The sequence below is a fragment of the Carlito syrichta genome, unplaced genomic scaffold, assembly GCF_000164805.1.
Source record: "Carlito syrichta isolate Samal-C Ts95f unplaced genomic scaffold, Tarsius_syrichta-2.0.1 Scaffold305734, whole genome shotgun sequence".
NCBI lineage: Eukaryota > Metazoa > Chordata > Mammalia > Primates > Tarsiidae > Carlito > Carlito syrichta.
In genome coordinates this window covers 137,289-155,154 of record NW_007249830.1, presented here as the reverse complement: position 1 = coordinate 155,154, position 17,866 = coordinate 137,289, and the positions used below count along the sequence as shown (strand labels likewise).

Genomic DNA, 17,866 nt, shown 5'->3' with positions numbered 1-17,866 from the left:
TTAGATAAAAAAGAGAAAGTAGGCCTGAGGGGAGGGAGAGGTTTACATTCTGGGAACAACGGGAAGCACCCCTTTGTAGAAGTGGATCTCAAAGTCAGAGTGAAACCAGTAATAAAGTCACTGTGATGCTGAGCCCTGAAATCCTTTCTTTCTCTATAAATTTGTATCAGTTCTGGACCTGCGTGTGGAGGGACTGAGAGTGTGAATGAGAAAGTGGTTTGAGAATCAGGGAATCAGGGAGATTGTTGTATTTGATGACTTGATTAAAAAGAAAAAACAAAGATAAAAACTTGAGTGCTATAACTATAAAGCCATCACATTTAATAGGATTTTGTCTACAATTGTCACCAGCGACTTGCAGTTTTTATAACAACTTCGACGCATCTTGCCCAGAAATCCTGATCCTTCTCCCAGAACCTTCTACCACCTGTGGCTGTTTGTGGACCGCTGCCTCCCCGCCCCTCCTGCCTGGGCCCTCTCGAAGGATCTGGCAGTATGGATCGGATGCTAATTTGAGGAAAACAGCTGCAGAAAAATCAGTCACCCAGGAGGGGGTCCTGGGCGACAGCCCCAGACAGCCCCAAGCGCTGGGGAGGGAGAGTGCGGTGAGTGAGGGCTGAAGGGCCTCTGGGAGAGGCCAGTGGGGCCAGGGACCTTCCCAGCTTGTCCACCCTGCAGAGCAGGGAGAGGGACGGCATTTGGAAGTGGGTGCAACTGGCCCGGCCCGGCCCCAGAGGAGGTGGTGCAATTGCTCCCTCAGAATTTCCAGAACCCGTGAGGCAATCAATCCCCTGGGTCAGGCAGTGGAAGACGGGAAGTGAAATCTGGAGCCTTTCCCAACCAGGGACGGTGCCTCTGGGCACAGGGCTCCTTTCTGCTAGCCCTGCAACTTAGGACCCTAAGGCCCACTGTGCCCCGAGGCCCAGGCCGCACTACCAGGAGCAAATCGGTCACCCACAAAGGGGAAAATGCAGCCATGGGTCTTGAGCGCACAGGACGGGCCTCAAGGGACCAGAAAAGGCTTCTCTGAGGAAGTGCCACTGAGATGAAAGCAGGAGGGGGAGAAGGCCCCACGGCATGAGGGAGCCCAGCCCATCCAGGGGCCCAGTGAGGCCATTGTGGCCACAGCAGAGACAAGGGGCAGAGCAGAAGAGGCAGGTGGGGCACCCTGGGACTGTGCGACGGCCTTGACCCTGAGAGTAGTGGGAAGCAGAGGACAAACAGGGAGAGGGTGCAGGTGGGGGAGGGAGAGCAGCCAGGACTCTTCAAGACAGACGCACAGTGGCTGAGGTGAGGCAGAGACATGCAGGGACCGGAGATGCCTGCGCACACGCGGGTAAGGCCCCGGCTACACAAGTCAGCCCTGCGTGGGGCTGCACAGCCAGTGAGGCAGGTTAGCTACAGCAGTTTAAACATAGATAAGTTTCTTGCAGACAGGCCTAAATTAAAACAGGGTAATCGTTCAGATGTCTTTCCTATCAGTACCCAACTTTCACCCAACCCACCAGGCACATCAGACCCGGCCACCCTGAGGGCTGGAATATGGATATACCAGTGCAGAAAACCACAGAAATGATAGGGAGTTAACCCGAACATAGATATGAGGGTTTAAGAAAAGCCCACAGCCGGGCTCAGTGGCTCAGCCTGAATCCCGCACTTTGGAGGCTGAGGTGAGTGGACGGCCTAAGCCCACGGGTTCGAGACCTGCTGGGGCAACTTGGCGAGACCTCATCTCTACAATAAAATTTAAAAATCAGTGCGTGTCTGTAATTCCGGCTACTCGGAAGGCTGAGGCAGAAGGATCACCAGAGCCCAGCAGGTCAAGGCTGCGGTGGCCAGGAGCGGCCACTGCACTCCAGTCTGGGCGACAGAGTGAGACTCCAACTCAAAAAAAAAAAGAAAAGCCCACGTCTAGTTAGGCAACAACTTTCATTATTTAGTTAGGCACTGCCAGGAAGGACAAGAGCACATGAAAAGGCACAGGGGTTTGAGGAAGCCCATGAATAGCAAGTTGTTCAAAGACATCTTGAGGACCCATAACGCACCAGGTTCTGTGCCAGGGGTTGGAGAGATAGCAGTAAACGAGACAGACAGGGTCCCTGCTCTTTATAGAGTTTATGGCCTGGGCAGGAGGGGTGGGGAGGATGCAGTCCATTAACAGCCACAAATGGTGGAAGGTGCTAGGGAGAAAGATAGCAGGATGGTGGAACAGTGTGACCTTAGAAGGTTGAGAGATGGTCATCAAAATTTGTGACCAGACATCAGCAGCCCACCCCTCTTAGTTCAAGGTTTGCCTAATCACTGTCGTAAAATTATATAAAGCTTCTTGTCAAAGGCAAGCACATGCCCTCGCTTAAGGCACCCACGCCTTGCTCGGGCGTGTCCTTCTTTCTAATAAATTCTGTCTTAATCCACACTTGGGACTTGCACTGAAATTCTTTTCTGTGGCAGAGTCAAAAGAACCCGCAGAGCAACATACCACACCCCACCAGGCATCACCAGCATGGGCCTCCTGGGCCAGCTGCCCATAGGTCCACATGTGGATCCTGTGACAGGGCCAACCAGCTGGGCAGGAACAGTCAGGCTGTGACAGTGGGGCCGAGGGGCAGTGGCACAGCAGGTACTCACTCTGGGCCTGCCCCACAGCAGCGGCCTTCTTGGCACCGGCATGCTGAATGAGCACGTTGTCCTTGTCGTAGGCGCCACCATCCTGGCCCACCTCCACCACCTGCACCTGGGGCAATGCCGTGTTCCACTTTACCACGTACTTGGGCCCCAGGGGCACCAGGCTGCTGATCTCCAACTGGCCCCTGGCAGGACAGAGAAGACGAGGTCCTGGAGAGCCCATGGCCACCCCACCCCAGGGTTGGCCCAGGGCACCATTCCCAGCACACCAGTGCAGCCAGGCTCCAAGCAGCCCAAGCAAAGATCTCAGGCCAAGACCAAGCCGGGCAGAGCAGGGAGCCCTCGCTGGGCCAGTAGCACCAGGTACCCCAGCCCCAGGTCCAGAATCACATGCCCCAAGTCCAAGCCCAACACCTACCTGTGGTTGGCAGGCCTAGGAAAGAGACAAGGAGAGGAAGGCCATTACTGTGACGGAGTAATTTTATGAGAGCTAAGGCCCTCTGTGGGCCAGCCATGGGGCTGGGAGCCAGGCATGGAAGGAGGGACAGCCTTCAGGCCCATGTGGACAGAGGGGAGCACACGGAGGGGGGTCCTCCCCCTAGGCTGGGCCCTCGGTCACCTCTGCTTCTCCCAACAGCCCCGCCAGGAACTTTGTATGGCAGACAGGGATGCTGACACCCAAATCATCCAAATGGATCCCCCAAAACTGGGCCACGAGTACCCCACTTTGCACCCCATGCTAGACCCTGAGCAGCATAAAGACAAAGAGGGTGTCTGTCATATCACTGGCATAGCATGGTACCCAGGACACAAACAGGACTTAAGATTTATAGTAGCTGAATGAGTGAGGACAAGAATGAATGAACAGGTCAGCCGCAGGCACTGCCCGCTGTCCTCTGTAACAGAGATTTCTTTGCCGAGGTCCCCACCAGGCTGCTGGAGTCACCTGTGAGGCACCAAGTCAGGGTTTGGTGTACACCTGATGGATGATAGACAGGTGGGTGGGTGGATGGTGCGTGAGGGTCCCAAGACAGCCCTGCTTGTCCCCTTCCAGGACACGCAGTCCATCACCACGTGGCCATGTACAGGAACGCACAATTTGGACTCTGAGTGCTGAATCCAAATCGGACTCCATAGGTGCCCCTCCCCGAGACACTCCGGCTGGACGGTGGGAGAGCCCGGCTGGGATCAACACTGGGAGTAACTATGGATCTTGACTATTCCCCCTGGATCTTGGCTATTCTGCCATACTGTTGTTTGCGTAATGATTTTTAAAGTATCCAGTACTGAGAGTAGGGATTCCCCCAAGAGCCCAGCTAGAAAGGCCACTGCTGGAGTTCTCAGGGAGCATGTGTTGGAGGGTCCCAATCCCTGACACCCACATGGCAGTAGGGGATGTATGGGGGTGGGGTGGGCAGGTGGGGCGGCTGAAGAACCACCAGCCCTGGCTCCAGGCCTCAGGGCCTTGGGCAACGTGACCCGGGATGTCGCATCTCCCAAATGCCTCAACCTGGGTGTGAACACCCTGTGTGAGGCAAGCATAAGATGTCCAGAAGGCCCACAGACCTGGGTGTGAACTCCCTGTGGGAGGCAAGAGTAAGATGCCCAGAAGCCTCATGGACCTGGGTGTGTGAACTCCTGTGTGAGTCAAGTGTAAGAGGCCCAAAAGCCTCACAGACCTGAGTGTAAACTCTCTGTGGGGCTGGTATACACAGCCACCAGCCGCAGACTCCAGCCTACAGACCCACCCTCACTGTCACCCCGCTCCAGGGTTCCAGCTCTCAGGCACAGCCTGGCGGCTGGGCTCTGGGCATTTCTGCAACTTCTGGCCCCGAACCAGGAAAGCAGGCTCCTGTGGGCAGAAGACGCCCTGGACGGTGGGAAAAAGGCAAAGCCTCACGTGGAGAAACACTGCGATTTGGCCAGAGGAAAACCAATTTGAATTGAAGCAGCAAGGATTTGGGTTGGGCACAAGAAAGACCCTCTTGAGTCCCAACGTGGTCAAAACCACTGTTCAGTTACCAACTGCAAAGTTCCGGAACAGACAGCTCTGTGCAAAAGCCAGTTGTGTGCCCGAGGCTGGGGACTGCCCCCATGACCTCGCCGGGTACTTTGCAGTGCTGGGGGCCAGTGACAGAGCAGGCCAAGGGGAATGGGAGAGGAAGGAGGCACATTGGAGGCCTAAACTGAGCCCTGACGGGGCTGCTGCAGAGTGGCCGGCTGAGAGACTGGGCGTGACAGGATGGGGTCTCCAGGGAGGGGTACTGCCCACCCCCCGCCCCGCCAACCCGGCCTGACCGGGGCCCACTTACTTGAAGTTGATGTTGGCGCAGACCAGCATGTCGTTGAGCAGGAAGACTCTGCGCTCCTTGGACTTGATCAGCTGCCCGCGGTCACCATACACGGTCTCCGTCAGCGTCTCACACAGGAGCAGCTGCCTCTGGCCCGAGGCTAACAGCTGGGGAGGGGACAGGGAAGGTCAGCCACAGCATCACAGCCTGGGTGGCTTTACTGTGCCAGAAACTCAGACCTCTCCCACAGTGCAGAAAGAGAGACCAAGGGCACTGGACGCAGTGGCTCATGCCTGTAATTCCTGGATGGTGGGAGGCTAAGGCAGGAGAATTTCTTGAGCCCAGAAGTTCGAGACTGGCCTGGGCAATATAGCAAGATCTCATCTTTACAAAAAAAACAAAAAAATTAGCCAGGCATGGTGATGCGTGCCTGTAGTTCCAGCTACCAGCTACTCAGGAGGCTGAGGCAGGAGGATTGCCTGAGCCCAAGAAGTCAAAGCTGTGGTGATCATGCCACTGCACTCCAGCCTGGACAAGAGAGTGAAACCTTGACACAAAAAGAAAAAAAAAGAAAGGGAGATCAAGACCAGAAGAGGCAGAGAAGAAGGCAGAACCACTTCCTCCATCTGTGGATGACAAGATGCACTGAGGAGAAAGACCAGAAGCCCGTGCAGTGGGGTCTCCCCTTTGGGAGACCTTGCATAGCCTGACCGCTCACCCTTGCACCCACCAGGCCCAGTGGCTGGCAATCCCTTCTCAGGTGAGCCAGTCATCGCTAGCCCCACCCTATGAGCATCCTGCACAGCCACCACTGATAAGGACACAGCTCTGAGTCACAGAGACGAGTTCTGTCCCGGCTTCTGCTCTCCAGTTGTGAAGCCCTCAGGAGGCCACTTGACCTGTCCAAGCCTCAGTTTCCACACCTACCAAATGGGAGCAATGACATCTACTGCTCAGATCACACAAGGTAACAAACACATGACTGGATCTGGCTGCACAACTCTCGCCGCCCAGTGTAAAACGAAGGCGCGAGCCCTTGTTCAAAAGTTACTATGAATTTCAAGGCAGCCACAACAGAATGTTAAGGCAAATGTGGGACCCTTCTGAGCGGGTCATGTGTGGCCATACGTGTCACGGGCCTACAAGGCCAGGCCTGCATGTGACACGCAGTAGATACTCCATTGATAGCCGCTCTCTGTGAAGGCCTTCACTGGGGCGAGGCGTGGCCTGGTGCAGGAGACCTTGGCCTGGGAGTCAGTCCCATCGCTGCACCCTAACCTGCTGAAAGCCTTGGCCCGTCTCGCCTCTTTGACAGTCTGGGGACAGGGTTGAAACAGACTGGTAAGGCACTCTCTGAGCAGGTTCAAGCCCAAGACTTTCAAGTCCAAGACAGCCGGGCAGGCATTTGCCAAGCTCAGGCTGGACACCAAGACCCACCCCCCCGCACCCACTAGTGCTGGGACAACCAACCCATCCAGGGACCCCTTGGAACCATCTTTTTTCCTAACATGGATTTCTTGGGGAAGAGGGAGGGCAGTCAGCAAAATTCTATCCCAAAACCCGTGACTCTGGTGACAATCATTTTCTCTCCTTTCTTCCCCAAACTGACTGGGAAAGGATAGATCACCCCAAAGCCTCCTTGACGTACATGCTCTGTTGTTCTTTAAAGAATCATCTCTCTTGGCTGGATGCAGTGACTCATGCCTGTAATCTCAGCACTTTGAGAGGCCGAGGTGAGAGGATTGCCTGAGCCCAGTTCGAGACCAGCCTAGGAAACTTGGTAAAATCTCATCTCTACTATAAATCAAGAAAAATTAGCTGGGCATAGAGGCGCACACCTGTGGTTCCAGCTACTTGGAAGGCTGAGGCAGAAGGATCACCTGAGCCCAGCAAGTCGAGGCTGTGGTGGCTGTGAACGTGCCACTGCTCTCCTGCCTGGGCAACAGAGTGAGACTCTAACTCAAAAAACAAAACAAAAAAAGAATCACCTCTCTCAAGTCTACGCAGAACCAGAAACCCAAATGGGATCGAACGCCCCCTGCATACGGGTACTCAATTCCACATCTCACAGCAGGCCCGTGAAGCTCATCTTCCAAATGAGGAAACTGAGATTCCAGGGCAAAGCAACTTGCCGAGATCCCGCCCTTGCAGAATGACGGACATATATGTGTGGAGACAGACCATGTCCGCTGTCCCCTGCACTGTGCAGGAGCGCGCGACGTGACAGGAGCCAGAGGAGGCCCCACTGCTCCTAACACATAGGAGGACCCTCAGGAACCACCACAGCTGCTAAGGCCGAGCTCCCCACAACTGTTTCCACATGCAAGCTGGTCGTCAGCGCGTGAAAACATTCCTCAGACTCTGAGGACAGCGGGGCCCCACAGAGGGCAGCCAAGTATGCCATGACCCAAAACTAAGTAGAGGAAAGTCCCCTGGGTCCTGGTAATCATCCCCTGCCCCTTAGCAGACGAACGAAAGAAAACGAAGACCCGGAGATTGCACAAGCATCCCCCAAGGCTCCTGAGTAGGCGATTCTGAAATACTGGCATGGTTCCGTTTCGGGCTCCACCCAGTTTCATTTCTGCTTCTCCCTGGGTGACGGCAAAAGGGACATCACTGAACAGGCCACAAAGCTGGCTGGGACTGTCCAGGGGGCCTCCTGGTGTTGGGGGGAAGCACAGATGCGGTCCCCACTTGTCCAACTCACCCTCACTGGATAGATGGAGAAACTGAGGCTCAGAGCATCTAGTCCCTTATGCCACATCAAACGGGTCTCCCTGACTCCAGCCAGAGCCCACTGCACTCTGCGGCCCGGGTTCCCACAGGGACAGAGAGGAAGAGAACAGGGCACTTGCCCCAGAGCACTGCCACAAGACTTATTTCCTTTCCTGAGCGGTCTCTCTGCACTGAGGCCCCACGGGTGTACGAGACAAAGGCTCTGGGTCACAGAAAAGAGAGGCAGAGACACAAGAGAAACTTCCCATGTGCAAACTCCAGCATAGGTGGCCTTGGTCAGACTGGAGGCTTTTCTCCTGAGACATTCTAAACCAGAAGGCGTGTCTGGGATGGCTGGGGACAGGGGGGCAGGGAATGACCCCATGCCTCGTGCCTACCCTGAGGGGTCCTGGAAGGAGCCACCCCCAGGAGAGGGCATCCCCTGTCTGTCTGCTGTCTTTCCTAGCCCCATCCCCATGCAGCAGACGAGGCACACTCGGACACCTTGGGGCCAGAAGGTCACATCAATGAAAGCGGTAGTGTGTAGGGTGGAGGGGAAGGGGCAGCCAGTGCCATGTGGGAGGGTGGCCAGTCCACCAGTTCTCCTCTCCAACCCTTCCAGGAGACCCGCAGGTATGATTTGCATGGGCCATCTCCCAATTTAATTTATCTTTTGAGTCAGGGTCTCACTCTGTCACCCAGGCTAAAGTGCAGTGGCATTATCACAGCTCACCGCAGCCTTGACCTCCTGGGCTCAGATGATCCTTCCGCCTCAGCCTCCTGAGTGGCTGGTTCTACAGGCATGTGCCACCACGTCCAGCTGATGTTTTGATTTTTTGTAGAGACAAGGTCTTGCTATGTTTCCCAGGCTGGCCTCAAATTCCTGACCTCAAGCAATCCTCCTGCCTCGGCCTCCCAAAGTGCTGGGATTACAGGCGTGAGTCTCCACATCCTGCCTCCAATTTTTTTTTTTTTTTTGAGTTGGAGTCCCACTCTGTCATCTAGGCTGGAGTGCAGTGGCATGCTCACAGTCACCACAGTCTCAACCTGCTGGGCTCAGGTGATCCTTCTGTCTCAACCTTCCAAGTAGCTAGAACCACTGGCAAGGGTCACCATGCCCAGCTAACTTTTTTTATTTATTGTAAAGATGTCTCACCAAGTTGCCCAGGTTGGTCTTGAACCCTTGGACTCAGGCAATTCTCTCACCTCCACCTCCCAAAGTGCTGGGATTACAGGCGTGAGCCACAGCACCTGGCTAAGCCTCTAATTTTTAAATGTTGGCAACTACTGCTGCGTTCTTAAAGATGCTGCAGCCTGAGCTTGGCCTGAAGCAGGAGAGTCCTGAGATGTGACACACAGCACTGCAGGGGACCCTACAGGTGACCTCGTCCCAGCCCGCTTCTCAGGCCTGTCATGAAGATGAGTAACGCAGGTTAGAGAGCACTCTATACTGTAAAATGCAGTGCATATGGGAAGGGCTACCATCCCTCCTGACAATCCTTCCTGGACTATTAGAAAGTTCCAGCCAGGTGCAGTGGCTCACACCTGTAATCCCAGCATTTAGGGAGGCTGAGGTGGGAGTATCGTTTGAGCCCAGGAGTTTGAAACCAGCCTGGGCAACAGAGACCTCATGTATACAAAAAAATTTAAAAATTAACCAGGCATGGTGGTACGCACCTATAGTCTCGGCTACTCAGGAGGCTGATGCAGGATCGTTTGAGCCTAGGAGGTTGAGGCCACGGTAAGCCCCGATAGTGCCAGTGCACTCCAACCTGGACAACAGAGTGAGACCCCTGACTCAAAAGAAAAAAAAAAAGAGTCCCTTCCCATGTGGCTGAAATCTCCTTCCCAGGAGGCCGCCAGCCACTAACTTTAGTTCTGTTTTCAGGACCCCAAGAGCCAAGAAACTCCCAGTTTTCCCCCAGAAGATCTGGACCTATGACCCCCCTACACAGGGCGTCCCTTCTCCAAAGAGCAGTCCTGCAACATGCTAGGGTAGGGTAACCCCACCCAGAACCATCCTTCCCACCTCACCCTCCAGTGGGTCAGGGATCCAGGTGTGGCTATGGGCAACTCACATCGTCACATGCTGCCAGGGAGGCAGGGGGACTCCAGTGACCACAGGTGACACAATGAGGTCACCTTGCCCTTTCAAAATAGGATTCTCTGCGGAGTCATTTGCAAGTCTTTCAAGATTTTCTTACCAGGATGCTCCTAAATTGCAGCCCCAAAACACATCATGGACTTCTCATCTCCTATTGACAGCTCTTGGGAAGCTGCTTAACCAACCCCCTCATTCGCCTCGCAGCAGCCCAGGGGATCAGATGCTATCAAACTCTCCTCTTTTCAGAGGGAGCAAGTGAGGTTCAGAGAGGTTGGGTGATTCCCCTGAGGCCACAGGGTAAGCACCTGTGGCAAAATCTAGATTTAAGCGCAGACTTCAGAGAGAACTTGTTTCACCACAATACCAGTCTCTCGTTTCTGATGTCTTTACTGGAAATGGCGCAGATGCGCAAAATCAGCTTTTATCCTAAAATAGCATGAACAGTACTGAGTGCGGGGCTCAGTCGAGAATCCGATCCTCAAGGTCAAGGCCTAGAAAAGCAAGCCCCCTCCCACCTCAGAGAACACTGCCACCTAGTGGGTGGCCGCAGAGCAGGACCATGGGCGACAGGTGCAGGCGAACCGGCTCACCTTGTTGAGGCTGCTGCGGTCGCTGACGCTCTTGGTCAGCTGCTGTATCTCCGCCACCTGGTCAGCCAGCCGCTTCTGCTCATTCAGCTTCTCTGCCAGTGTCTCCAGCTCCGTGAGGGCCAGCTGGAGCGACAGCCTGTCAGGGTGGCCCCGGGGCGTGTTCTTCAGCATGTCCTGTGGTGCCCAGAGAGCCAGACTGAGAAGCCCACCCACGCAGAGCCTCCTGGGCTGGGGCAGAGCCTCGCCCTACAACCTCCTAGAGACCAGGTCTGAGAAGGGCTGGCTTGCGGCCCGGGGCAGACGGTCCCAGGTGTAGAACAAGGCCCTGAGAAGCAGGACCCTGAGAAGCAGCTCGTGAATGGAAAAATTAAAACCAATGCCTGGATCCGTCTGAGACTATGCCACAGAGGACAGAAAGCAGGGTCTCAAAGAGATGCACATCCACCCGTGTCCACAGCAGCCAAAATGTGGAGGCAAGAGGCACATCGACTGGTGAACGAGTAAGCAACACAGTGGAGACTCCTCAGCCTTAAAAGGGAAGGGAAGGAATTCTGACATGTGCCACAACATGGATGAACCTGAGGACACTGTGCTAAGTGAGATTAGCCAGTCACGGAAAGACAAATACTGTATGATTCTACTCAGATGGTTCCCAGAGCAGTCACATACATAGCGACCGAAAGCACAGTGGTGGGTGCCGGGGGTTGGAGGGGTGTTCAGTGAGACAGAGTTTCAGTTTGGGAGGATGAAAAAGTTCTGGCTGGGACAGTGGTGATGGTGAAACACAACATGATGCACTCGTGCCACTGAGCCTCACACTTAAAAATGGCTAAGATGGCAATAAATAAATGATGGCTCAGGCACCGATGTGTTGATAAACAGCATGCTTACATTACAGCCCACACCCACAGCCTGGCTCTGGGGAAAATGCTGCAGGCCCCCAGTAGGGTAGCCACCCTCTCGGTTCTTTCCAGAGGGACGCCCGGTCTGAGGACCCTCTGCAGTTGGAGAAGTACCCCACGCTCCAAGGCCCGGTGGGAACTAGCAAGCCCATAGGCATCCTCGAGCTATTCTGAGGCTGATGTCTGAACTGGCCAAGGGACGCGTTCACTCATCGTCTCCATGCCAGGTGCCCAGCAGGTCCTGGAACTCCCTCCCAGCAGCCTGGGCTCACTCCACCCCCAGGTCCACCCCCATGTCTTCGTCCCCTTCCCGGAGCCCAGACTCACTCACCACCAGCCACCTGGCCCTCTCCCCAGGGGAGGAACAAAGCAAGCTGTGCATTACAGGGGGTCCCATTCTAGGCGTGGAGGAAGATGAGGCCCAGTCCCATGGCAGAAGGGCGGGTCATGGGCCACTGTCGAGACCCGGGTCTCCTGTCTCCCCTGTCAGGAGCTCCCCAGCCCTCGCCACAGTCTGCGGGTCGGGGATGCTGGAGCCTGGTGGGTACCTGAAGCAGAAGGATGAACTGCGGGAACCTCTGGATGGGCTTCACCATTAGCCCGTAGAGGGTGACACGGTCCGGGCTGCACACCTGCCGTCGCTGTTGGAGACAAAGGCCCATCGTTCGCTGACCCTCAGGAGAGAGGGCCCGGCACCCTGTTCAGTCTCAGGGCCTTCAAGAAGAGCCGAGGGAGGTCCCCGGTTCTGCGATCGGGGATCCCTCCCTCCACCCACACCCCTGCACTGCCCCTCACTCTCAGGAGACTAAGGTGGTTATCTTAAAGTCCCTGAACTAAAGGCACAGCTGGAAAATTCAGCCATTTATCAAGCGGTCAGACTTTGGGAAGTAGCCAAGACAACCATGCCCTTCACTTAAACTAAACACGGGCAGGGCCAGGTGAGGGGCGAGCACAGAAGGACGTACTATCCTGGGTCTCACATCTGTCCTCTCTCCAGCCACACGCCAGTTCCCTGGTCCTGATCCCCAAGCCCTGCAGCCCCAGAGCGTCTGCTCCGGCCTCCACTTCTGCCTGCCCAGTTCAAAAGTCTTCAATGGCTCCCCAGTGCCTGAAGTACGACATCCTAACCACTAGGCCTGGAAGTCCAGGACCACCCAAACTGAACTCAGCTGCCTATCGCCTTCTCTCCTGGGACCCCCACGGGCATCAGTGTCCCACAGTCCAACCAGACCTGCTGTCTGTCCCCATCTTCCTGCCTCTGACTCCGCACCACCATTCCAATCCCACGGTCTGGTTCCCTGCCAGGGCCCAAGTCAGAAGGTGCCCCTTGAGAGAGCCCCTCCCGACCTCGTGTCCTCTTCAGTGGGGGCAGCGGGCTCCTCTGCTGAGCCCTCACCCCACCTACGCTGCCTGTGTGGCTCCCAGCACCTAGCCCACCTGCATCCTCTGCCAGATGGCAGGCTCCCTCTGGGCAGAGGCTCTGTCCAACTCACCCAACAGTGCTCCCAAAGAAGTCGGGAGCCTGGCCACAGCTACCCGAGGACTCTGAAGCTTTGCAAAGTCCTTTAACCTCTATTCTCTCATGTGGAAAGACCCAGCATGGCCGGGTTTACCCACAGACCCACTGCACATGTAGGCACAGGAGGCCAGGGGCTGGTGAGATGACACCGGTCTCCCCTCCACCCTGTCGCAGCTCCAGGACCTGAAGCTGCCACAGACCCTTTAACTCTCTAGACCCTTCCTTCTGGGGGGGTGGGAGGAAATGATTTTCTTCCCATGGGACTGGGGGTGCCCCGAAGAAAAGAGGGAGGGTGTCTGGGCCAAAGTCATGATGTAATGCCCAGCGCTGGGGCCTGAGCAACCTTCTGCCCCTGCCTCAGCCCACACCCTGGTGAAGGGGGCCCTGGACGCCCGAGGCCCACCTTGAGGAACTCAAGGAACGCCGGCTTGGTGAGACAGGCCTTCTTGATGATGGACATGGCGTTAGTGAAGTTGTTCACATAGTCGCTGTACACATCTAGCACCATGGACTTGGAGAACTGCAAAGAGGTAGGTGAGGGCCAGGAGGGTCGTCAACCCAGGGGAATGGGGGTGGCCAGCATTCACCCGACGCTCACTTGGGACCACGAGGGGTGCTGACGGCATGGCCTGGACAACCTCAGCAAGCCTTTGAAGGGAGCAAACCCATCACTCCTACTGAGGTGAGGACACTGGGCTCAGAGCGGTAGAGAGGCTGGTCCAGGGTCACAGGCAGGACCAGGTGGTGCTACGAGAGAGCCACAGGTACAGGAAGGAGCAGGGTGGGCGAGGGAGGGTGGGGTGCTGCTTCTGCTCCATTCATGTCCAGGAAATAAAACACCCCTCGTCCTCCACCCTCAAGGACGGCGCTCTGGGTTCGTGCTGGGCAGCATGCCCGGAGGTTAGTTGCAGCAGGTGGGGATGGTACCTGGAACCAAGCAACCCCCTTGCCAGAGCCCTCTGACAGCCTGACCTGGATGTAGGAGCTATTTCATGGATCCGCTGAGCTCTGTGGTTTTTTTTAAGTATTTTTTTTCTTTTAGCAGAACCCAGTTACCAGTTACCGAAAACAGATCGAAGTGGAGTTCCATCCACGTGACCTTCTCCCACCCCATGGATCTCTGGGACCCACAGACTTCAGCTGGAAAAGCCAGGAAACCAGGGGCCCCCCTCATTCCACAGATGGGGAACCCAAGCCCAGAGTGGGCCCTGGACCTGCCTGAGGTCACAGACCTGAGCCAGGAGCAGAGACAGGCCTCCCAGATCGTGACTGAGGGATCCTTCCCCAGCAGCCTCTCGGGGCCAAGGTCATGGTCTGTGCAAGCTCTCTCCACAGTGCTCAGTCATGCTTTGGGTGGTTGGGTTACAGAGCTTAGGCCCTGCCACATGGCTGCCCACAGGAGCTGGGAAGCCAGCAAGCCTCCCGGAGGTGCTGCCACCTGGGCAGAGTTCACACAGGGACCTACATCTCCAAACATACCCTGGGCATGTCAGGTGTCATGCCCTGCCCTAGCTCAGGCTGGGAAGACTGGGACCCTGCCGCCCTCTGACCCCACTGGCATGGATGAGGTGACCAGGCTGAGGCAGGAGGCTGCCAGGTTGGTTGTCACCTTGGGCTTGGGGACACCTACCGAGGCCACAAAGAGATCCCCGATCTTCTCGGTGGAGTCCCATTCGGCCACGCGGGAGGACAGGGCAATCTGGAACATGGAGTGGCAATGCAGAATCTCCTTCACGCGGAAGAACACCACCTGGCACTTGCGGACGCTTAGCGCCTTGGGCTCCATCTCCATCAGGGGGTTGCGGTAATCCTGCCAAGGCAGTGGGGTGAGGCCCAAGGCCAAGCCATGGAATCCCCCTGCCAGCCTTCCCGCAGAACTCAGCCGGCCACGGCAGGCCCTCCTGTCAGGGAGCACCCGTCCCACACTCCTTATGTATCCTTCTGGAAGGATCTCCATGGACGTCACACTCCTGCCTCTCTTTGGCCGCCCACGACCCCATGACTTCTGTGCTAATTTGGGTTGGGAGGGAGAGGGAAATCCTCAGGGAGGCCACCCTGAGGACAAAGTGGGCCCCGTCTGACTCAGCCTGTCACTGTGCCCGTTTGTCTAAGCAGTGGGGTCACCATGAGCTCCCTCGGAGCCCAGACCCAGCGTCATACTCTAGTCAGTTTTGTCAGAAACGGGTGACATTGTCATCTCTACCTGCCTGACAGCTGGGCTCTCTCTCTCCGTGGGTCCAGACTCGGGCGGGGAAGAGAGGGTGTCATTGGCACCTCCCGCCCACACCCCGACAATTTCTTCCCATGGTGGCTTCAATCTGATAGCCCACAGCATCCCAGAAGAGTCACTGTTGCAGGGGCTCAAGCCACAGTCCAGGCTGGCCCTCCTAGCCACATCCCACAAGCATCTGCTTAGCTACCCCTGGGCCTCCTGATGTGAGAAAGAGGGTGCAGTCCTACCCACCCCCACCTCGAGGAGCCCCAGGACGATGGGGAGACCTGGCCCTGGTCCCAGGGGTTCCCAGAGTAGCACAGAAGACATGGTCCTTCCAGGCACAGATGGGACCCCATGCCCTCGATCCCCCAGGACTACCCTAATTTCAAAGAATCCCAATTTTGCTCCAGAAAACAGAATCCTGGCACTCCCAGGAATTACGATGTCCCCATCTGAAGACCCTGCTGGTCCCATAAAACGGTGCTAGCTTATGGCCCCTTCTTCCCCTCAAAACTGCCCACAGTCCCCAAACACTCCTTGTAAAGTGTCTCCCAGGGTCCTCCCTCCCCGCTCCCTGGGACCCCCAGGGCCCCTGCCCCCGCACCTGGAGTATCCGCTTCAGAGACTCCACATAGCTGCCTTCACTCTGCACGATGGAGCCCAGGATGTGCCTCCGGACCACCTGCCCGGGCCAAAAAGCACCATCAGCGCAGCCGACACCCACTGCCCAGGGCCAGCACCTGCTGTGTGCAGAGGCCCCAGCAACAGGAAAGGGGTCTGACAACCACAGGACAGAGGGCCCCGTCCCTCCCAGAGCCTTGGGGCCCCTGGGCCTGATGGGCCACTCTTGCTTCCCGAGCCCCTGCCGGGCTGCAGAGCAGAGGAGGGGGCACATCCCAGCACCGGCCCCTCTGCTCGCATACATCCAGGGATGGGGGATCATCACCTCGCCTCCATGACGGCTGGTGACCACCTCCATCCTTGGACAGCGCTCATAGAAAACTCCTTGGAATGAACTGAAACCTCAGCTCCCACTGCTTGCTGTGGGTGGACTCCCTGGGCAATTCCTCTTCCACAAGACAGTCCTTGGGGGGCCCCCACCCTACTGGCTCTGTTTCCCCAGTGCCTTCCCCTCTCGCTCGCCCCGTCCCGATCTTCCCTCAGCCTGAATCACAGCCCTGCGGAAGTGTGGCCCAGGGAGGGGACGCCAGCCCTCGCTGCAGCCTGACCAGCCCCCAGTCAAGCACGGTGGGACCCTGCCTCCCTCCCCTGGACACAGCAGAGTAGGGGATCCCAAACTCTGCCACACCCTGGAACCACATGGGGATCTTTAAAACACACTCTCACCGGCTCCCCCATCCCCACACATTCTGATGGAAGTGGTAGGGATGTGACCTGATGACCAGGGATTTCTAAATCTTTCCAAGTGACTCTATCGTGCAGCAAAGCTGGACAGTACTCACAAAAGATGTCACATGTGAGAGGGATTGGACGGGGGAGCCTGTCCGCCTTGATCCCGGGCTGGGAGGACGGTTGACCCCCCCACTCTGCCCTATGGCTGTCCTGAGAGGCCACCAGGCACCCACCACCCCCAGGACCCTCCCGCTTTGCCACCTCCCTCCTGCCTCTGGCAGACATTTCCCCTCTTTCCCCTCTCTTCCTACTGTCCTGCCTGGAGTGCAGGCCTAACCATGGCCTTCATAGCCCAGGAGCTGGGCAAGACCACTGTCCTACAAGTGTCCCACAACCAGCTGTGCTGTCAACAATCCCTGGGTGCCCAAGTGGCCCCAGAGCAGACCTCTGACCCTCAGCACATGGCCACTGGGGCTCGGGTCTCCTTGGGGTGGGGCTGTCCCATGCCCCATAGGGCCTCTGGCCTCCCCAGCCTCCACCACCAGATGCCAGTAGAAACCTGAGTTGTGACAATTGGCAACATCTCCAGATGCCGCCAGACATCTCCTGGGGGGGCAAAAACTGCATTGAGTTAAGAGCTATGGTCCTGAGTGATTGATACTGTCTGGCCCAGGAAACCCACAAGGCTGTAGGGGAGAGAGTCCGGTGCCCAGGAGGGGTGGGGGGCCCAGACTGTGGGCTGGAGGCCTGGGTCTCCACTGGGGCACAGCAGGGGCGTCACCAGCCCAAATGCCACTCAGGGTCAGGGTTGAGCAGGACCATGCATGAGGAATCCCCAGTCCTCCTCCTCCAAGTCACCGGGAGGGCGTCCCTTGAAGGGAGCTTTCCTGGGCGCTCAGGCTGGCTGCCACCAGTGGGAACCTGGGCTAGCATGGCTACATCTTCCTGATTTTCAAGGGACCAAACGGCAGGCCTTTCTGCCCACCAAAAGATGCGCAAATCCCACTGAGCTTATGGCCCTGACATGTCCCGCTCAGTCAGTGTCCTTGCAACAGAGGATCCAGGGATCTCGCCCCGTCTTGTGGCTGGCAAATCACAGACTGCAAGGGCAGAAAGCGTGACTGGGCCGAGATCCCAGGGCAAGACTGCCCAACCTCAGCGCCACACGCTGAGAGAAGGAAGGCATCCTTAGAGAGCCCGGCTCCCTCCTGGTGGGAGTCTGTGGCTGCTCTGAGGCTGGTGGGGACAGGTGGGCAGAGGATGGGGTTGGGCTCCTGCTCGCCTGCGGCCTGCCCTGAGTCAGGCAGCTCAGTGCCTCTCAGTCATCGGTCCTTTAAGCAACACCTGGCTCCAAAACAGCTAAAAGGAACTGCTCTGGATGTGGGGGGTTAGAGGGAGAAGGTACGCGCTCCCATGCTGGGATCCCACCCCAAAAACCAGCAGCACGGAATCTGGGGGTGCGAAGTGGAAAATCTGTGCACCCAACAAAGAGAGACCCCCAGGAGGCCCCTTCCCCCTGCCAGCTGGGGCCCTGCCAAGCACTCCCAACAGT

The 17,866-nt window shown here is 56.9% G+C and overlaps 1 protein-coding gene across 2 annotated transcripts in view; it reads right to left on the bottom strand.

Annotated features, from left to right (window-relative positions):
- The window catches only part of LOC103264828 (rho guanine nucleotide exchange factor 10-like protein), a 61,842-nt gene that overhangs the window by 4,404 nt on the left and 39,572 nt on the right, over nucleotides 1-17,866 (bottom strand). For both annotated transcript variants that reach the window (XM_021714730.1, XM_008062528.2), the window contains 8 exons: nucleotides 15,566-15,643; nucleotides 14,377-14,556; nucleotides 13,150-13,266; nucleotides 11,776-11,868; nucleotides 10,326-10,499; nucleotides 4,938-5,083; nucleotides 3,044-3,058; nucleotides 2,629-2,810 (listed from right to left, as the gene is read on the bottom strand). In XM_021714730.1, coding sequence (XP_021570405.1) covers nucleotides 2,629-2,810; nucleotides 3,044-3,058; nucleotides 4,938-5,083; nucleotides 10,326-10,499; nucleotides 11,776-11,868; nucleotides 13,150-13,266; nucleotides 14,377-14,556; nucleotides 15,566-15,643 — 985 coding nt within the window. The remainder of the gene's footprint in view (nucleotides 1-2,628; nucleotides 2,811-3,043; nucleotides 3,059-4,937; nucleotides 5,084-10,325; nucleotides 10,500-11,775; nucleotides 11,869-13,149; nucleotides 13,267-14,376; nucleotides 14,557-15,565; nucleotides 15,644-17,866) is intronic.